The sequence below is a fragment of the Stomoxys calcitrans genome, chromosome 2 (genome assembly GCF_963082655.1).
Source record: "Stomoxys calcitrans chromosome 2, idStoCalc2.1, whole genome shotgun sequence".
NCBI lineage: Eukaryota > Metazoa > Arthropoda > Insecta > Diptera > Muscidae > Stomoxys > Stomoxys calcitrans.
Genome location: NC_081553.1, coordinates 145,068,186 through 145,090,503, shown reverse-complemented (window position 1 = coordinate 145,090,503; position 22,318 = coordinate 145,068,186). Strand labels below are relative to the sequence as shown.

General features: G+C 37.9%; 2 protein-coding genes and 1 long non-coding RNA gene across 8 annotated transcripts in view; 1 reads left to right on the top strand and 2 right to left on the bottom strand.

Annotated features, from left to right (window-relative positions):
• Positions 1-812: 812 nt before the first annotated feature.
• Positions 813-22,276, bottom strand: LOC106095803 (DNA polymerase iota). Of its 6 annotated transcripts, none has more exons than XM_059362242.1 (4): positions 22,120-22,276; positions 3,392-4,373; positions 1,786-3,325; positions 813-1,656 (listed from the first exon to the last, which is right to left on the bottom strand). In XM_059362242.1, the coding sequence occupies exons 1-3, from the start codon at positions 22,134-22,136 to the stop codon at positions 1,976-1,978; spliced, it is 2,349 nt and encodes a 782-aa protein (XP_059218225.1). In that variant the 5' UTR covers positions 22,137-22,276; the 3' UTR covers positions 813-1,656; positions 1,786-1,975. The 6 variants fall into 6 exon arrangements, with proteins under 6 accessions (XP_059218225.1, XP_013118631.2, XP_013118634.2 ...); XM_013263177.2 differs by having other exon boundaries at positions 813-1,676; positions 22,120-22,241; XM_013263180.2 differs by lacking the exon at positions 22,120-22,276 and adding an exon at positions 10,549-10,567.
• The window catches only part of LOC106095804 (uncharacterized), a 67,129-nt gene continuing 55,344 nt past the window's right edge, over positions 10,534-22,318 (top strand). Inside the window, exon 1 of the mRNA XM_059362244.1 lies at positions 10,534-10,918. Coding sequence (XP_059218227.1) covers positions 10,626-10,918 — 293 coding nt within the window. The 5' untranslated portion in view covers positions 10,534-10,625. The remainder of the gene's footprint in view (positions 10,919-22,318) is intronic.
• Positions 15,539-16,685, bottom strand: LOC106095805 (uncharacterized). The gene is made up of 2 exons (XR_001222791.2): positions 16,134-16,685; positions 15,539-16,075 (listed from the first exon to the last, which is right to left on the bottom strand). It is a non-coding gene; the product is annotated as an uncharacterized LOC106095805 (long non-coding RNA).

Here is a 22,318-nt window from a genome sequence, read left to right as displayed (position 1 = left end):
TTGATTTTGACAGATAGTGCACATGATTTTTTGTTGTTGGCCAACTGCTCCTACCTGTTAAATTTTGTCTTAGTTTTTCCTTTATAAAATCAGCTGAAGATACCTAAAATCCGCATTTAATGAGCAGTGTAAACGGGGTTTAATTCGCTTTGCAGCTGCTGTACTGCGTAATAACATAACACTCATCACTGATTTTGGCAGACAGTGTACTCAATATTTTGTTGTTGGGCAACTGCCACTACGTGTAAATGAATATATCTTGCCTTGCAAGGACTTTCCAGAAGGATTTTAACAAAAATAAGAAATGAGACAATAAAACCATTTTTTTGCTATTACCTAAAAAAGTAATCAGTGTAAAATATAGCGAAAAGCGAACTTAGTACATCCATTCCAGCGAAATCGGATAATAAATGCGGCTGTTTTGGTCTTATCGGCAGATCAATCTATATGGCAGTTATATCCAAATAAAGTCCCATTAGGCCCAAACACCTGCGTATGAAAAAATATAGTTCTGTCCCAAATTTCAGCCTAATATCCCAATTCTTGACGGATTCTGGGCAGACATCATTAAATCATCTTTGAATTTTACAACGATCAAGAATATAGGAATATATATTTTAGTGTCGCAAATGGATTTTTCCATTTGTTATAAACAGAATGACTAAATGAATACGCATCCTATCTTATGGTAGTGGTTATAAAAATACAATTTCGATAAAAATCTATCAAAATCGAAATGGGTCGTCTCTCCGTCCAAACCCTTAACATTGAAAGTACATCCTACCAAATTTGGTAGAAAAATCCCAAAACGATAACGCTGGCCACAAGATCAAAAGATTTATGATTATAAATGTGAAGAATATAAATTAAAACAAACAAAATGTGAAAAAAACAATAAAATATAAAAAAAATTACAATCCAAACAAAGCATTTGACGTTCTTTTGGGATTTGGATACAACTCTGGAATTGGAAAATTCCAGCTGGGCAAGTGACCTAGCCTTCTTAAGTGAACCCTGGTACAAAGCAATTGGTCGGTCAGTGGTAAGTTATCTTGTTGTTCTTATAACCACATTTGTATGTGGAGGTGATGATCCTCGTCAATATCCATATGTAAGCATGCTCGTTCCGGTCCATAGGACCGATCGCTGCGGTAGCGTGATGGCCATTGATTATTTAAAGGCGCCAAGATCTCGCACTGTCGTTTCGAGTATGATGGGCACTCAGTGTTTAAGCATGAGCTTGTGCCGGCCAGCTTCTCACTGCGACTCTCCACTCGATACCGCTGATAGTTCGCGACAGCACTTGCAGCTACTCCGTATATGGAGCATCATACTATCCCATCTAAGCTTTTCGTAATGACGCTGAACACTACACAAATTGAAACTGAGAGTTTCAACCCGTCTGGTGCTCATAGCCATCCCGTGCCGGAAGTGGTAAGTTAAGCTGCTCCAATGTGGTCTCGAACTGTGAAAGGCTGTCTTCTCAATTCTTACGTGAACCACCTTCATCAGGAGACAAAGATCCTACCCCTGAGAAGTCAAATACAAGCTTTCTAAGCAACACCTGAGCTGTTATGGCAGGGACCAACCAAATCTTCATCTTGTATTGTAGATAGGCATCCACCGCCCAAAAGACCGAAGGTGGATCTTCATGATCTAGAGCGAGAGGTTTAGCGCTACAAGAAAGAAACTTTTGATCAATCGGGTCTGGACAACATTCATGCAGAAACGGTGAATAGCTATCGCGTTAATGTTGTCCTTGGACACGATTTCCGCATATCATACCTGAAGAAATTGACATTCCCCGGCAAACCAGAATTTTTCTAGGGTGTTTTAAAATTCATTTATTTGCGAAATATTTTAGAAATTGACGTACATAAAAACGTAAAAAATATGTGACAGGATTCTTTTTTATTTAATAACAATAGGCATATGTGTTTCAAGTGCATGCAAAAAATTAAAAATAATGCAAAGATCACTTATTTCTCAAAAAGTACCTATAAAGAGTATTTTTTTGAGTACAGTTCGGATTAACGATACCATTGGAAGATTGAGTTTGTGATGTAGGAAGTGTACTAGCACTACCTTGTGAAGATGAAAGCGGTGATTTCGTACCATTTGCAACAGCGGCAGCTGCTGCGGCCAATGAGCTTCGCCATGAGGCAATTAGTTCGTTTTGCACTTCTACTGGAAGTTCGTTGAAAACTTGTGGATCAACGCCTGCGGGGCACGGAATGTTCGAGGTATTCCCTGTTAAGTTTTGTGGTTTATTCGATACCTGTTTTGCAGCACTTACATCGGATCCACTGTCACTATATTCATCCATTGTGGAAATGTCTGGCGACTGCAAAGAGGCAGCGCGTTGACGTGAAAATATTAAAGCATTTGCTCTGAAATCTTCTAAATTATCTCGTAAATCTAAAGATGCCGGAGAAAACAAACGTTGAGTGGCACCAGATTCTTGTGCAGTTAATGTTATAGTTGAAGGGGAATTATTTCGATTCTGATTATCAGAGGTACTAGAAAACGACGTTGAAATTGGAGAACATGTGACTGTTGGAAAGTCTCTATCACTATCTCTGGAATTCAGCCTGAGATCACAAACTCTCAACTTGCTGGGCGATGCAACATCTGCAGCTGTATCACACGTTGAGTTAGGTATAGCAGCGCTACCAAAGCAACGTCGTTTATTGATAAGCAAACGGCTTATCCTGCTTTTCTTTGGCGAAGGTTCAACTTCGGTTTCAGAGAAATCAGAAAAGTCCGAATTAGTTGCTCCTGATTCTGATCCATTATCTATTAGCATGGGTATGGGAGATGCCGCAGCAGTACGTCGACGATAAAACTGGTCACTGGGTTGAAATGTAGTAGGCGAAGATCGAAAGGCTTCATTATCGTTGTTAGATGCAAGTTTTGAAATTACACCTTGAGTGCAATCTGTAGCAGCACCAACATCAGTATTTGTTAGTGACGTAATGGATTGTACTTCTAAATCGGTCTTTTTAATAAGAAAATTTGCTATTGAAGAAGACCCCACTTTGCGTTGTTGGAATTTTGAAAACGCCAAACCTATGAGTGTTATATTAAATGGTTTGTTGAGATCAACAACGCGTTCAAATAGTCGCATAATAATTTTCAAGAGTTTTTCTTGAGATCCATCCGCGAGTATCACCTTTGGGGCTCCACTATCAGAACAAGGGAATGATTTAAATAGCGACGGGAGTATATTGGCTTGTTTGGTTTCGCGATGGCTGCTCTTCTTTTGAACATCAAATTTTCGCAGGACCACTTTAATACATATTGGTATCCTACCATCCTCAGCAACCTATAATTTGCCAAAAACACAATTAGCATTAGTACAATCAATTAAAAAATTAAATTTCTGTAATACTTGTTCCATCAACCGAAGCAAGAGTAACCGAAATCGTTCCTCAACTTCAGTTCTAACCGAAATTGGTTTGCAGGAATCCTCTAGTCCTATTGATTTGGGCTTTCCAGTAGGACGCACGGCGGAATTATCTCGGCCAAATGCAAGATCTTTGAGTTTTAATGCCGTTTCGTAACCAAATTTCTTTTTCAAAAAATCCATGTCACATCTTTGTAGTTCTTCGATATTTGCAACTCCACTTTCCAGTAATAGAGATTCTGTTTTCTGACCAATGCCAGTAATGCGGCTCAACTCAAATAACTCCCTCATGAACTGTTCCGCATGGGAAGATACGAGTACAGATTGTTTGTTTGGCTTATTTTGAGAACCAACAAGCTTAGCCAAAAGCTTGTTGTACGATATTCCAGCGCAACATGTAAGCCCCAATTTAATTTTCAACTCTTCTCTGATTTCTGCAGCAATTTGTGCGCCAATGGTAAGGCGATGTGCACATCCACATCGGCACGCATTCAAAGTTGTCCCATCTGCCGGGTATATGTGACCAGTAACGGTAGGAATGTCAGTTTCATCATTGTTTAATTGTATTTTTTGCTGTTCGCGTTTTGCAACTAGCAAAGACACATCCATAAAATTTTCGTCAAATCCCAATTTTTCCACCAATGGTGTATAATTTAGCAGTATTTCAAAAATTTTCTGAGACATCTGGCGATAAGGAGTTAGGTCTTCGCCAGGAACCAACACTATATCCGGGCAGAGCCGTTTAGCTTCCGTTATAAGCATAAGTTTTTTAACGCCCTGCGCCCTTGCAATATAATTGCAAGTAACAACAATATTTTTCTGCTGAACTCCCAATGGCCGCACTTGCAATGATGGTTCTTTTATTTCTTCCACTTGTGCGTAGAAGTAATCCATATCCAAGTGAATAATAGTTCGTTGATGAGGCTCATTTTTTTGGAGCACACTCGAAAAGTCCATTGTCTTTTGGCTGTAATGGAAAAAATATTGAAAATCACTGTGTATATTCAAATAACAATATGAAATTGACGTTGGTCGGTGCTAGTGATGTACAAACCACGAGCTACCTAAAACTTAATTTATGATGCATAAAACCAAATAAAAATGTTTAAAATCCATCCATCCATTCTAATGCAAATGTCTTACTAGTGGTTAAAAACATACAATTTGTTTTTTCATAAGCATAGTATTTAGTATCGTATAAACGCTTCCACACATCTCTAATTGCGTCTTACGGACGCAATATATATGTACATACAAGCATCTGATGTTATTTTGTATTAAAATTGAGAAAACAATAACTTGGTATACAACACATTAGTCAAATATTTAGTCTATCTCCTTACATAAAAATAAATACTAACTTCAATATATATACATAAAATAGATTTATTTTCTACAATTAGCTATGACCACTATGGCAAACAAACTCCACCACACCATAAATTTGACATTTTGGATTTCATAATCTAAATCAGAGCGTGACAGAAATTGGAGCCAATATACACTAAACAAAAGCCAAGGTAGATCACTTAAAGTACTTTCGTACCAAGAAAATTTTTTCTTTGGAAAAAATTTATTGAATTTAAATGTGCACATTTTAATTTCTTTTCTTACCTTTTTAACAAATTTCATCATTTTATTTTTATAATTTTTATCAAATACTGTTAACACCCTACTACCAGTAAAATACACATATTATAATTATAATATTTAAAATCTTGTTGTGTGTGTAACCAAAACAAATAAACAAAACAACAAATTTATTAGCAGCTTATCATTACAAACATTTCTTTTTGGAATTTGTCATTCTTTTTTTGTATTTTGTCTTTAGTATTTTTTTTTTTTTTTTTTGTAATTGTGCCTTTAGATTATTTTTTGAGAATTTTTTACTGTAATTTCGTCTTAAAGCCTAGTACTGACTTCATTCACAGACAGACTCTTATTTTGTTAACACATACAAAAGTCAAATAACACACAACAGCTACAACAATATTGAAGCATGGTTGATTAGGCCCATTTTGTGAGCAATTAATTACATTTGCAATTAAAATTGTACGAAATTTCTTTAGATGTAGCGACAGTCTCTACCATTTTGCTCATAGAACTCAGTACCATGACATAACTACCAGGTAGTATACGGTAAACAGCTGGGTACAATTTTTTCTTGCGAAGTGCACTCTCTGTCAACGAGTTTTGGTGTTGTGTCTGTCTGTCAACAAAAAATAACACGATTTTGTAACACACTCAAAATCAGAGTTGCATCAATCACTGACTTTGACAGATAGTGAACACAATATTTTGTTGTTGGGCAACAGCCACTACATGTACATTAATATATCATGCTCAGTACCACTTGTACGGGATGTGTTCGCATTATCTTCGTCACCATTTTTATAGAGCATTTTGATAGTTGTTCGTGTGAAAAGTCGCAGTCAGTACTAGGCATAACATAATTACCAGGTAGTGTACCGTAAACAGCTGAGTACAATTTTTTCTCCCGAAGTGCACCATCAGTCAAAGTGTTTGGGTTGCGTGTGTATTAGGTTAAGAACTATATCACACACAAACAACGAAAAATGGCGCGAACTAGTAACATACTCAAAATCAGAGTTGTACCAATCACTGATTTTGACAGATAGTGTACTCAATATTTTTTGTTGGGCAACTGCCGCTACCTGTACATGAATATATCTTGGTGCTAAGTACCTAGTACTAATTTCATTCGCACGAAAAGTGTCGGTTAGTTGGTTACGAAGTATGCCGCTTATATTAGACGACATTAAACAAACAAAAATCATACAAAGCCACACAACAAAAGCAAATACGTTGAAACAGAGTTGTTTGTGACCCAGTTCGTTATCGATCAATTACCTTTGCAACAAATTGAAGCGAGCTTTTTGTCTTGGCGCAGCGACATGTCCCTGGTATTTTACGAAATGTGTTCGCATTTTCTTTTTTACTATTTGTATTTATAATGCGTTTTGACAGTTGTTTGGACGAAAAGTCGAAGTCAGAACAAGGCTTAAGGGTATAGAATATTTGTTACTCGAAAGCGGCGAAAATGGAAATTGTACAAATAGGGAAAATCTACATCAAAAACATGATAGTCCGTTGTGTGGAAAACGACCATGTACCATGCCTGTTAGGCAAAGAACATTTCATTTGAGCTACGTACCTGTAAATCATAATCTCGGTAACGGTTTGGTAACGAAAAATTCGCTTCGGATATGACAATGCATTTCTTATGGTAATGAGGATTTTTCAGAGGTGCATACTGCCCTAACGAATTAAAATATATGTTTTGATGGGTCTGTGCAACATGAAATAAAGTGGTTTGCAAAAAAGTTAATTTTAGTATATATGCACTTTGCCAGCCAAAAAGGTTTAAAACTCGTCTAACCAAAAATTTCGCTAGAGGTGCCCCTCAAAAAAAGGCCATGTGTATTAAAATTAATCATATTTACGTGATTTTTCGAACATCTTCCAGCTCTAGATCATATTTAATGCTTTCTAATGAAAGAATAGCATAGCAAAGAACTTATGTTATCAAAACACTTTCACTGGCTTTGTTAAGTAAAGTATTGTAAACAAACTGTGTTTTGATTGGTAGTAAACGTCTACAGTAAAAACTTAACAATGCATTTTGGAAGTCAGCCATTTATTATAAAGTTGCTAAGAACTTTAATAAAAACCCAGAAACATTTTTTTGTAAAAAAAAAATTACTTATAATTTTTTGGTTTTGTTGTTGTCTCTGGATGAGTGTTAGATTTAGTCAACGTTAAAATCGAAGTATCCAAGCATCGAATATCAACACAAAAGAAAAATATGTAGTTTTTTAAATAATTTTTTTTTTTTGGAGATCTTAATTGTTATTTTTTTATGAAATTGAATAAATATTTTGCGTTTTTCCTCTGTTTGCATTGTCATTGTAATAGAATGATGGCACCACATGATTTCATTTTTTTTTAAGGTAAGTATCATGGTACAAAAGGAGGTAGTGTCATTAGCACAACAACAAAAAAATACCCCAAATGAAGCTACCTTGATTGGCAAATGACGTATATGCTAATGTCAAATTGATATTTAGAAATAATTGTCGTTTTATCATAGCATATCCTTCAAATTTGTTTTTAAGTTGTACTTGCATCACCATAACAGTGCTTTGTTGCTTATGTGTGGAATATCGTTTTAAGATCTAAGAAAAAAATCACATCTGTGTTAACAACAATTTGACATTTAGATTAATTGCTAAATCAAAACAAAAATAAAGAAATACTACTCTGATGTTCCCATGACCTCACCTCATAAGTGCATCCTGATAGGTATCAAGACATACTAACCCAGGTAGTGTACAGCAAACAGTTGAGTACAATTTTTTCTCTCGAAGTTCGAATTATAGCCAAGAAGTCAAACACACACAACCAACGAAAAATGGCGCAAACTGGTAACACACCTTTGACAGATAAAGCTCTAAATTTTTTGTTCTTGGTCAACTGCTCTACCTGTTAAATTTATCTTGGTATGTATTAAGATCTTTCATTGTGGAAGGTTTTCACAAATCATAGTTTCATTAAGCCCCTATTACCCTAGTAGTGCCGCCTGGAAGATCATGTTACACGGATTGATCAAAACTAGGTGACAGAGTGGGCCTGGGAGACTTCATCGAGAACCCAGGGACTGAGATCTGTTTTAGACTGGCCATAATACGGTCCTGCAGGCGGAGATCCGGGCAATCACCGACAGTAATCTGGCCATCAGGGCGATAACAAAAAAGACGATAGGTAACAAACAGGATGGCACGATCCGCATCGTTTGAGTGCCGGGCAATAGAGAAGTAAGGTGGAATGGAAGAGCAGATGATTTGGCGGTGAAGGCCAGAGGACTGCCGTCAATAAGCTTGATTAACCCAAAGCCTTTCGGGTCGACACAGTCCGAGCTAAGGGAGTGGGCGACAAATGCGCATGCAACATTGTGGAACAGCGAAACGGTCCGTAGGACAGCGAAAATCCTATGGGGAGATCCAGATCGTGAAAATACTATGCTATTACTGAAAGGAAGTAAGAAGGAGGTCATTATAGCTATTGGTATCATAACGGGACACATAGGACTACGAGCTCACTTATGTAAAATCCGTGCGACATGTGTAAGGCATGCGGGGAAGATGATGAGACGTTGGAGCATTTCCTTTGTCATTGCCCGGCTTTCGCGTCTAAGAGATACCGGCACTTAGTGGAAACACAATACCAGACATGAACCAACCAACCACAAAAAATTAGTATTTTGTAAGTAGCACGGAAATTCTAACTTAAAATTTTCTTTTTAGAGGTTACTTTATAGTTTTTAGAGCGCACAACAAGCCGATTACTGGCTTAGGTGTATGTCCATAGTGGCATGGGGCGGATTAATATCTGCACCCTCCTTTCAACCTAACCTAAATTTAGTCTTCATTATTATCTTTCAATTCTTTATTATTGTATTTTATTTAAAATTAATGTTTTTGCAGGCATTAACGTCAGTATCTCCTATGGCTAGTAAATTCAACCAGGACATAATACTTTTATTAAAATTATTTCATGAGTAACAGGGGTGAGCAGATGCCGGTACTTAAGTGGGGACACAATCCAGACATGAACATGGGTAGAGTAGGCGACGGTTAAATACCCAAAAGGTTTTTACCCGTTAAATTGGGTAAATACCTGGGTATTTACCCATTTATACCCAAAAGCTGGCTGTTTATAATTTTGCAGATATCTTGGGTATACAAATATTTTCCAATAAAAGTTTGATGATTTCGTTTTTTTGTGTATAAATCTGACCGTCTGATCTCATAAAACCGGATTTTAGTTATATATAGCCGCTATATAGACCGATTTCCAGATTTAAAGTCTTGAGGCATTAAATTGGTAATTTTTCATCCGATTTTGATGAAATTTGGCACAGTGACTTCTGGTAGACACCCAACCATTTCTGTGTAAGGTTTATATACAAAGAATACGAAATCCTCAAAAATTGTTTGGAAAAATTTTTTATGTCCAATAATTTTTATATTGGAAAAATTATGACTACCCGATAAAGTTATTTATTGGGTATTTACCCAATAAATATCCAAGCGTTGGGTATTTACCCGGTAGAAAATCATCTCTAAACATGGGCCATGTTATGGAAAACAGTTAAGGGGTATCAAGTAGCACATAATTCCTTTCTTAAATTTTCTTTTTCAAAATTGTTTTATAGTATGCGCATAGTGGCATGGGCCAAATTAAAATCCGAAATTTTGCGAACACAAACAAAGACATGTGTTTGTGTGTAGAAAGTGTGCAAACGCGAGCAGAGAAATGGCGCGAAAGAAAATATCAACAAAGAGAATGCAAACAAAAATCTGGCATCTTAAAATCGTCTAATCTTGCCGGCTGCTAACAGCTGTTCGCGTTAGACAATCTTTTAAACCCGCCTTGCAATCGTTGTTTATTTCAATGTCAATGAACGCAAATGGGAATATAATATTTTTTTATAGCATATTGGTGCAAATTGATTAACCATCCGAAGTTTAACTAACCCTTCAATGAATGTCAAATTTCAACTCAGTGAAGAACTTAGTACCGCAAATAAATATATTTTCACAGATTTTTGAAACTACCATGACATAATTACCAGGTAGTGTACCGTAAGCAGCTGAGTACAATTTTTTCTCGCTGAGTACACTCTCTGTCAACAATTTTCGGTTGTGTGTGTGTGTATTATAGTTAAGAACCATAATACAACAAACAACGAAAAATGGCCCGAACTAGTAACATAAACAAAGTCAGAGTTGCACCAATCACTGATTTTGAGAGATAGTGCACTCAATCTTTTGTTGTTGGGCAACTGCCTCTACCTGTAAATGAGTATATCTTGATAACTAACAGGTAGTGTACCGTAAACTGCTGAGTACATTTTTTTCTCGCGAGTTTTAGTTGTGTGTGTGTATTATAATTGGGAATCATTACACAAAAAGCGAAAAATGACGCGAATTAGTTTATAACCACTTTAAATCGAGATTATTTATTTTGCAATGTATATGATGTTTGAGGACTCAGATTTATGTTCTTGCCCTGGTAACCAACCTTCTAAGTGTACCCTAATACCAAATGCGATGGCTTACCAACGAAAACACGCCTTATGTCATTTATTGTAAACAACAGATTTGCTTTTACTGTAAAATTCAAATAGTTCTGCAAAATGAAAAAAACATGGGTTAAACGTGAGAACATATTCTATGTGCCATTCTACAAACAAAAGTCCAAATTGTTTTTTCTATGCATATTTTTCCTGGGCATAATATTTTTTATTTACCAAGCTGTTACTATAAGTGATTTGCCACCATCTTGGTCATTGGAGAGCACGTTAGAAGATCTGCGTAAAAAACATAAACAAATGCAAGCGTCGCTGGGTCAAAAACAAACGGATAATGATTCTGGGGGAGGAGACAGGGATCCAAACACTTCCACGGATTCATCTATAAAGATTATAAGGTTGGTATTTCCTTTTAAATATAACGCAAATGAGATGAAGATTGTTCAAGTCCTGTACTAAGGCTTTCGCTTTTCGCGATACATTTCACCGATTAATTTTTTAGATAATAGATTTAAAAGCAAAACAACTTGCCGATTTCAATCAGTACGACATTCCCCCATAACTTATGGTAAAATTTTAATAAAATTGTTATTTTATCATTGTTATTTGTGTAGTTTTTGAAAAAAGTAATCACGAAAGAATGGGGTTTCAACGGTGAAATATGAACATAGCTGTTGTTGTTGTAGCAGTTTTTTGTGTTCTATATTTCGTCTGCTTGATTCTGTTGAGTGTCAAGATCCAGGAACACTGGGACTAAGATGGTGTGCGTCCATGGATCTGGGTCTGAGTCGATTGTGTCTGGCCAGAGAGTTAAACAGGTGACGTGCATCGTGTGGTCCCTGGTCACAATCGGGACATACACCTTGCATGTCGGTATCAATCCTTGCTCTGTAGGAGTTGAGGCGGCTGCATCTGCCGGATCGTAATTGAGACAGAACTACTCTGGTTTGCCGGGAGAGGTCAATTTCTTCAGGCGCAATGGGAGGCGGTCGTTCTCCAAGGACTACATTCACTCGGTAGCTATTTACCGCATCTGCTACCGTGTCTGCATGAATGTTGTCTTTTCAAATTCAAATTTTGCCCATGAACATTCCACTAAGGAACAGGGGCAAACTTCTCACATATCAATGAATGCAGACCGATTCAAATTTTAAGCTCAATGATAAGGAGCCTCCTTTTTATAGCTGAGTCCGAACGTCGTGCCGCAGTGCGACACCTTTTTGGAGAGAAGTTTTACATGGCAAAGTACCTCACAAATGTTGCCAGCATTAGGAGGGGAAAACCACAGCTGAAAATTTTTTCTGATGTTCTCGCCAGGATTTGAACCTGGCGCTCAGCGTCATAGGCAGACATACTAACCTCTGCGCTACGATGGGCTCCATGAATACTGATCTAGAGGTTCTCTCTTGTAGTGCTGAAGCTCATGCTCTAGATCATGTATATCTACCTTAGGGCTTCTGAGCGGTGCATATCTATCCACAAGGTGATGATTTGGATGGTCTCTGCGATAACAGCCCAGAATATTTTGGGACACTTGATGGTCGGAATCATTTCTCCATCGCCCATCACAGTCAGCTAAGTATTCACCTCACGCGTATTATTTGTAGTGAACAATGTGGCTGAAGATTTGGTGGCAGATATCTTCGGATTTCTTGAAGTGAAATATGAGGCAAGTTCGTTGAGGTAGACGCGCAACCATTTGACGTTCAACGGGTAATGTGTGCGGCGATGGCATGCAAAGTTTTTGTGCTATGCAGTCTTCGAAATCCATGTTGATGCTCGGTGAATGGAAATTCTCCTACGAGGCTCGGGAGGTCTGTACGACTCCCCCAAAGTCGGGTTTTTTCCAGGCTTCAGTAGCGGGATCACTCTGCCCATTTTCCAGACATCGAGAACTATAAGAGTGTTCGAAGAGAGGTTGAGGACAGTAGTAAGGTTCTCAACTTCGGGTAAATCCAGATTCTTCAACATCAGTGTAGATATTGCGTCGGGGCCCAACACCGTGAACGATTTGGCGCCACGGATGACATTCGTAACTTCGCCTACTGTTGTTGTTGTTGTTGTTGTTGTAGCAGTTTATTGTGTACTATCTTTCGTCTGCTTGATTCTGTTGAGTGTCAAGACCCAGGAACTCTGCGACTAAGATGGGGTGCGTCCACAGCGATCTGGGTCTGAGTCGAGTGGGTCTGGCCGGGGAGTTAAACAGGTGACGTGTATCGTGCGGTCCCTGGTTACAATCGGGACACACATCTTGCACGTCGGCATCAATCCTAGCTCTGTGGGAATTGAGGCGGCTGCATCTGCCGGAACGTAATTGAGCCAGAACCACTCTGGTTTGCCGTGGGAGGTCGATTTCTTCGGATGCAATGGGTGGCGGTCGTTCTCCAAGGACTACATTCACCCGGTAGCCAATTAACGCGTCTGCTACCGTGTCTGCATGAATGTTGTTCAGACCCGCTTGATATGCCGCTTGATCTAGAGGTTCTCTCTTGTAGCGCTGAACCTCACGCTCTAGATCGTGTAGATCTACCTTAAGGCTTCTGGGCGGTGGGTATCTATCCACAAGATGATGATTTGGATGATTTCTGCGATAACAGCCCAAAAGGTATTGCTTAGACAGCATGTAGTTATGTCTTCGCACTGGTAGGATCTTTGTCTCCTGATGGAGGTGGTCCACATGAGAACTGAGGAGACAGCCCGTCGCAGTTCGGAGGGCGGCATTCTGACAGATCTGAATATTATTCCACTGCGTGTCATAAGAGCTGACGAGACCACACTGGCGCTGCATAACTTACCACAGACCGGCCAATTGCTTTGTACGTGGTCAACAAGGTTTCTTTGTCTGCACCCCAAGTGCTGCCAGCAAGTGACTTGAGGACCTTGTTTCTACTTTTGACTTTATTGCAGATTGCTGTGGCATGTGGGGAGAAAGTGTAGGAGCTGTCAAATGTGACGCCAAGTATTTTGGGACATTCGCCTACGGTAAATTGTGATGGCTCTCCATCGGCTCGGAGATCTGTCACGGTTACGTCGTCAAAAGTAACGGCTTGCCAGGATACTTCATTCAGGAGATCAGGAGATGCAATGAAAATGTCTGGCGAGCTGCTGCACCTCGTAATCCTAGTGGGGGCATCCTCATTTCCCATGCAAAACGTGGAGTCTTCAATCTGCTCTGCCTCGCTGGTCGTTTCCTAGGGGAGAATGCCATGAAGTGTGATGCGCATTAAAGTCCCCTAGAACCAGAGGACTATGGCCAAACACAACCCACTTATGTCGGGGTTGTAAGCTTGTACTTTAATCGGGACACAGCTACCAATCGGCGGTATGTATACGTTGTATAGCTCTATCTCGGCAGTACCGGATCTAACTGCTATCCCCATGCACTACATGTAGGCGTCACTAGCGCCAGGAGCAGGCGAGATGAGTCTATATTGCACGGAATGGTAGTACACTGTATCCGTGACAACTGTGCAAGCTGGAGGTGTTGGTCAGCTTTGTCTCCTGGATCGCTGCGACCAATATTTTCTTCCGACTCATAAAATTCACAATGGAAATTTTGGGGCTGGGATGCTGCTGTTGCATATATTGCCGCAGGGGAGAGGTCGGGGGGATCACATAGTCCGACAACGAGGACGCAGCCCTTGCCGATGAAGGATTCCATCGGATCAATGCGGTGCGTATAACCAGCTGCCATGGTATTGATGAACATAGTACCAGCCATTAGCGTCAAACAATTATCCGACTAACAGCAATCATGCGATTTATCGAGTCAAAAATATTAATTAAAGAACTCAGCTATATACCTTCAAAAACAGCATCAAATGCAAACTTGTGCAAGAAGATTCCGTTAATGAACAGCGGTCATATCAATGAGTGCTGTACGATTATAGTTTTAGCTTAATGTTTTTCAAAAGTAGTGGGACATGTTAGCTAAACCCATTTGAAAAGCAAACAATTTTTTATTACTATTCTGGTTCACGTCAGTGTGAGTTATTATAGTATTATTGCATCTTGTAGTCGCAAAATGTATTTTCTGACGCTAAGTATGAAAATATAATAATAGCCAGTCCATTAGCGAAGCCAGTTCAGCTGTCTGGGGGCCGTTTGAATAGCAATAAAATTACCAAAAATAATGAAATTTTTTCATTTCTGGGGAAGAGGCCTTTCTACGCATTTGAGCCGGCCTGGAAACATATATATCCTCAAACCTAAAGTGGTTGGATGTGATGCCAATGCACATCAACAGATATGATTACGTACAGAGTGCGCCAGAGAAACTTACTTATTTGAAAGATCAATACAACAAAAGTGCATCAGTTATTGTTTTAATGTTTGCCTCATGCAGAAACTTTCTTAGAGAAGAAGTGGGTTGACTTGACACAATTTTTCTTCTTAAAAAAAATTACGAGAGGGGGGAAAGTTTTAAGAGGATGTTGTATTTTGATGTCCTCTCCATTTTTTCTTTTCACAAGAATGAAATTTTGGGACACATACTTCGGTTTCCACCAAAATATATAGTTGTACCACGATGTGGATAAAAACCTATGAACCTGCGAAGTTTAATATAGTGATTTGCATTATGGATACCGAGAAAGAATCGTAATATAGTAATTTGAATTATGGAATACGGAGAATGAATCGAAAATGGGAAAATGAAAACAAGAAAAACATTAAGTAGGATAAGGCCGGGGTTTAAAAAATCGGGGTTTCCAAGTTTATAAATTTTTTTTATTTTTAGTATGTGTTCCACACTTACAAACAAAATATTTTATTTAAAAACAAAACATTAATACAATTTTTTTCAATGAAAAAAGAAAGAATGTTGTTATACAATTGATCTTATAAGGCAATTCTGTTAAAAGATTTTCAATAAAATTGTTATTAATTTTTTTTTAGAAAATTTCATGAAAATATTTTCTTCAAGGAGACGATCAATAATATTTTGTTTAAAAAAAACCTCAAAGCTTTTATCATTAGAAAAATGTAACTGCAATTTGTTCTTAAGAAAAAATCTTTAATTTGGTTTTAGAGAAAATTCCATCGTTGACCGCAGGCCTGTTGTATTTGCTGGATTCTGGTGCTTAACAAAATCAAAGTAAAATATTCACTCTTGACAAATAAAGAATTTGGTGAAGCAAATTGTAGACTAGTGTATATATTGCGGTTATTCTTAATATCCTAGCAATTGATGCAGAAGGTAGCCATGACGCCCTTCTGACGATACGCTCTCAATTATGTTATAATTGTCCTTTTTGTTTTGGGTCCTCTTAAGAAACGTCAAGAATTTATATATGCATGTCAAAATTTTCTTTATATTACTCTATTTATTCCATAATCTTGACAAGAGCTTGGAATGGTTGATTATCGTTTTGTGGCGTATACGTGTTGGTCAACAATAAAATTTTCGGCGACAATCATTCGCAATGGTGTGCCTAAAACCGCCAAAGGCCAGACTGGTGGTGTTTTGGAGATGCTATTTCCTTTTATCGCTCTCGCGGAAAAAAACTTTAAATAAAAAATTCTTGGGAGGAATTAGAGGTAAACGCTCCCAATTCCTGAAAACGGAAAACTTGTCTCTAAATTTTAAAATAATAATATGTCCAATATATTTACCTCCCAGAAATATATAATGGCTTCCAATTTATTATACGCAGTCCGAGCCACAGCGAAATTGCCAATTCAAAAAATAATAATTTCTTCGAGAAAAACCAAAAATTATTTGACACAAAAAAATATCTTGCCTTTTAATCAACTAAATAAACAGCCTGAAGTTTTCTTTCAAATGAAAAAATATTTTCAGTACATACTCGTACAAATCAATTGAAAACAAAAGCCTATTCGATAAGAAAATTTATCTAACATACATAGTAGATTCGAACTGGAGTGGAACACTTCTTACAATTCACCGCCTCCCAAAATCAGGCTTTGTGAGTTATAATTTCCAAAGACTGATCAACCTTTCTAGGACCATATATCCTTTGCATGATAAATTCCTGTGTTACCACTTTCTACATCTCGAAGTTCATAATTTACCTGTCCTATACGTCGAAGCACCTCCGCATTTATACCAACCGGAGCTAATTTACTATTAAAATATGATGCTCTGGAACTCTGAGTAAAGGTGAGTCTCATTTAACAGTTGAAGTCTTCTCAGTATCTCGTAGTCTTTTCCATGTAAAATCATTGATTGGCCAAAGACAATTGGGTACGGTGTCTTTCCAGTTGTCTGGTGAATACTATTTCTTAACGCGCTATTTATACTATTCAGATAAACGTCCCAGTCTCGTTGATCATGCCGAATATATGATCGCAACGCTTCGTTTATCGAACGATTCACACGCTCACTGGCGTTGGCTTGAGGACTGTGAACAGCTGTGAAAATATGCTTAACACCATATTTCATCCTTACTTCGGAATTGTGTTCCATTATCAGTAAGTACCGTTTCGGGTACACCGAAACAATTGAAAACTTCCTTATGCAAATAATCAATTATCTCCTTTGATGCAAACTTACGCAGCGGTCTCAAAAAAGTAAATTTAGAAAAATGATCCAAAATTATCAATATTCCAATAAATGCTTTCCTAGTCCTGGGAAGTGGTCCTATAAAATCTTTGAAACGGGTGCTCCGTCTGAACGAACTGTCCCAATGGAGGTCTCACAGTTGTCGTTGGGGTCTTTGACGTCTTACACAAGTCACAATTCTGAACATATTCCCATACGTCAGTGCGTAACCTAGGCCAATAAAAATACCGCTTTACCCTTTCTAGGGTTTTAAAATTTCCTCCATGCGCTGAATTAGGCAAATTATGTGCAGTGTAAATCACATCTTTTCTCAGTTCAGATGGCACAAAAAGTTTCCAAGAATTAGATTCCACGGAATGACCCTCAGAAAATTTGGTGCGTTTATAAATAAATTTGTCAAAGATTTTAAAATCTGGTAAATCATTCTTTTCCAATTCTGTTCTCAATTCCGAATATTCAGTGGACTCAAATGCTTTAGAGTCAAGGTCGATCCCTGGTAATATTTCCAAATCAATTTCTTCGATAAAGTCCTCGCCTTCATGAATAACATATCGGGTACGGCATTCTCTTTTCCACTGCGGTGTTCGATGGTGAAATCAAAATGTTGCAATTTCAAAGACCATCTGGCTAAACGAATACGCAAGCCATTTAAGGCTTGCGTGGTCTGTAACAACTTTAAACTCTTGCATCTCGATGTATGCCCTAAACTTCTGAACAGCTAACACGACCGCCAAGCATTCAAGCTCTGTAATGGTGTAATTCCTTTGTGCCTTGTTCAGTTTTTTCGACATGTACGCAATAGGTCGTTCATTCCCGTATTTATCTTTTTGAGCCAAAACAGCTCCAACCCCATAGGTGCTAGCGCCGCACTGAAGAATAAAGGGTTCATTGTAATTTGGGTGAATCATTACCGGTGTACTTGTCATTTTATCCTTTAATTCATCAAAAGCAGCTTGTGCTTCATCTGACCACTTATATTGTCTTTTCTTTTCAGTAGTTCTGTTAATGGGTACATAACTGTAGAGAAATTGCGTATAAAAAGCCTGTACCAACTCGTCATACCCAAGAATCTTTTAAGTTCCTTGATTGTTTTGGGAGGCGGAATTTCCTTTATCGCACGCACTTTCTCCTCATCAACTTGCAAAGTTCCATTTCCAACAATGTAGTCGAGATACTTTACTCTGGATAATCCAAATCTACTTTTACTCACATTTATAGTGAGACATGCCTTACGAAGATGTGTAGCGACTTCCATCAAATGTTTCAGTTGTTCGTCAAAATCCTTGGAGACAACGAGCAAGTCGTCTAAATATACAAAGTCGTGTGATCGCAAATTGTACGGAATAACTTGATTCATAAGCCTACACAATGTCTTCGGCGCATTGCACAGTCCGAATGACATTCTTGTAAATTGATAGATTGGCCGATTCGGTGCTGTGAACGCTGTTTTCGACTTGGAACCTTCCTCCAGTTTGACTTGCCAAACGGCATCCTTCAAGCCAATTTTCGAGATACAGTATACTGGTGGAAGTCTCGCCAGCAGCCCATCAATATTTGGAATAGCATATGCATCATTTACAGTGGCCAAGTTTAGTTTTCTACTGTCCACGCACATTCTTACCTTTTCTGGTTTCACAACGACCACTACCAGAGATGACCATGGGGAACTCGGTGCGTCCTCAATAACACCCAATGCGATCATTCTGTCCAATTCTTTGCAAAGCAGTTTCTCCACAGTAGGCGAAATAGGGTAATATCGTTGTTTCACAGGTTTGGCGTCTCCAGTGTCTATAACATGTTCAATTAATGTCGTACAACCAAGACCCTCAACTTCGGAATCTGGAAAGACTGACACTACCTTATCAAGCCTCCTTTGTTGTTCGTCCGTAAGAACAAGTTTGTCTGGGCTTGTCTGAGTACAAGAAATTTCTCCTATAGAAGGTACTGAAAATTTCAAGCCGAATGCGTTCCAAAAGTCGTATCCACATATGATATTTTGTTGTATGGAAGGTACTACCAAAAATTCTATCGACTTAACCTGACCTTGAAATTTAATCTCAATGGTAACTGTTCCCAACACGTACTGACTCTTACCGTCCGCTGTATTAACCTTGCCAATACATTTACAATATCCGTTCCATTCCTGTACCTTGTCGGTAAGTTCACCGCCAATTACACTCCTATTGGCACCACTGTCTATTAGTGCTAGATAATTATCGTCATGAATCCTTAAATTTATAAATGGTCTACTGTCTGACTCAAGGTCAATGATTGGAGATATCATACACAATTTTTATGACTTCATTTTTGAATAGTATTGTCGGATGCGTCTGGATGATCTAATTTTTCCTTTGCTCCCGTTAAAAATTCTTGCTCGAACTTCCTGGTATTTCTTCAAACGTAAATGGTATGGTCTCTGCAGTGGATGTACTGGTCGAGCGTCATTGTCATTTTCATCCACAGGCTTTCGAAAGGAGTTTTCATGATGTCCGCTCTCCTACTGACGAACATCCCTCTGCCCGTTTCCCTACTTCCTACCTGTGCCCTTCGGACAAGTCGGTTTGTAATTGTCCTTGAGACCGCATCCGTAGCAGAAAATAATCCTAGGTTCCATGCAGTCAAAGAAAGTATGACCTTTTCTATCTCAGTTCCAGCATCTCATGTCGCCCTTAACTGCTGCACACAAAATTTCGTTGGAATCTTCGTTTTCTATATCCGCCTTTTCTTCATGTTGTTCTTCTATTTCAAAGACCTTCCCCTTTGAAAATATCTTTTGTTCTAACTCTATTGTGTCCTTCATGAATTGAAACCTTCATGTTCCCTTACTGCCGCTCGCAACTCCGACACTGATGCCATACTTAAATGCAAAAGTTCGTGTCGAATTTCTGTACGTAAATTGCGTAGAAGAATTACACACAAGTCAGCGTATGAAATAGGTTCCCTTAGGCGATCTGTCATTGCATGTATCGTGTCTAAATACTCATCGAAGGCTTCGTAAGGTCTTTGGTTACGCTTACGTATATCCTCCACTACGTCAAAATCAGAGTAGTCGACTTTATATTGTTTTCTCAAAGCATTAGTAAGAGAAGGCCAGTCTATGTGTTCATTCTGGCGATGATACCGCCAGTACCATTCTAAAGCTTTACCTTCGAATAAACTATATGCATGTTTGCACAAGAGTTCAAAGTCTCCTTTAAAATTAGTTGTAGCCAAAATATTAATTCTATATAAAAATTCATCTATTGGCATCTGATTGTCAAATCCAGAAAATTTCAACCTCCAGTTACGAATTATATTGTGAATTTTCTCCGTTAAGAATGGCTCACTAAAATTGTCCGAACCAATCGGGATAGAAGAAGAATGTCTGCCGTTATCAACTACAGAGGGTCTATCCGGTCTATTTTGTACATTTCTCACGTCAGGGTTTATATTCAAATTCGAATTGAAATTCTGAACTACCATATGTAGTTCCAAAGAAACGAGATTTGTAATTTCACTTCGAAAGTTGTCTAAAGATTCGGAAATCATTTGTTTATATCCAATGTCAGCATCGCCAGATCTGTCTACAATACTATTTGCATTTGGGGTATTTACACGCCTTCTTGCAGTAGCACCTCGTGTGTTACGTGCAACTGCATCATTACCACTCATATCAATCGTAAAACTAATATTCGTCGGTTCTTCAATTTCCAACAAATTTTCACGACTTCGCGTCAATGGCGTATTTAAAATATATTAAACAACAAAATAACAATAAATTAATCCACTACTAAACTCAGTCTTATCATTAGCACAATCATAAAAAAATTAAATATTTACCAGTACTACTAAATGAAAAACAAACTAAAAACATAGTACATAAACAAATTACTTTACAGGTGTGTTAAACAAGATTTCTCCCATAAAATATAATTCCCAAATCAAGCAATTCGCCTAAATTATACTCCATTCTCAAAATGCTAATGTGAGTCAAAGTCCGAAATAATACCCAAACCTTTAAATCTCTAACACTGCAAGTCAAATATGTAATTTAGTAAGATAGAAAACCAAAAAACAACTTTTAGAAGTCTGTGAGTAAGTCATCGATAGTTTCCAATAACAAAAATTTCAATCAAAATAACAAACAACAACAAATGTCAGAACATTTTCGTATGGTGTAGAAACCAGAGGCTAACACAAAGCTTCTAATATCCATGTACGCAAATATCTAACCAAAAATAAAATAAATAAAAAAAAGAAAAGATAGAATATCAAAGTCAGTCCACATTATCACGGAAAAGATAGAATTAAATTTACTTTGGGTCATCAGCTAATGCGAGTGAAAGTACAAAACTTCAAGATGTTTCCTTTATAACAGCGAGAGTTGGCTTTTGCCGATGCCGACGCCCCACGTTGGGCGCCATTTAATTTTATGTAACGGCCGAACTTAGAAGAGTATTTCCCAGACCTAGTGCTACCTTTATGTACCGGCCGTGCTCAGGGGTTTGGGGTGGTAATCTTTGACTAGGGAAAATACATCCTGCACGCTACTAAATGAAAACTTAGGTAGCTAAACCCTACATAACGGAGACCGACTTTGATACGGGAAGAAATAGAAGTGATAGGAAAGATATCAACAGTACTGATTGGCAAAGAGGACAAGATGTCGGCGCCTCTTGCGTTCTACACCCACCCTTCCAATGTTATCCATTTTAATGTTCTTGGATAACCCACGTTGATGGCGCTAACCCAACACTGAGTTCCTCGTGGGAATAAAAAAAAAAAACTGAATTCATATTTGTAACGAAACTTACAAAATCAAAGAGTTAATTATCAGTTAAAAAAATATTAAAATGTGTAAGTTTATAAAATTAATGATTTTAAGATCTAATATATGTCAATAGAAATGTAAAAAAAGGTTTAAGAATTGAAAATTAAATTAAAATTATTATTTTTAAGGTGTAATCAAAATGAAACCGGAGTAAGAGAAAAATTATGATATAAGGAAGCCATTAATGGGCAAATAAATAGTGTAGTGCAGTATAAAAGTAGTGAGTGAATATTTAAGCCAAGCAAAAAAAAACTTATCTGACTTACCAGAACATTATATCCATCGTTGACCGCAGGCCTGTTGTCTTTGCTGGATTCTGGTACTTAACAAAATCAAACTAAAATATGTATTGGGTTGCTCAGAAAGTAATTGCGGATTTTTCATATAGTCGGCGTTGACAAATCAGCTGTTACTTTTAGCTTGCTTTAGAAAAAAAGTGTAAAAAAAGTATATTTGATTAAAGTT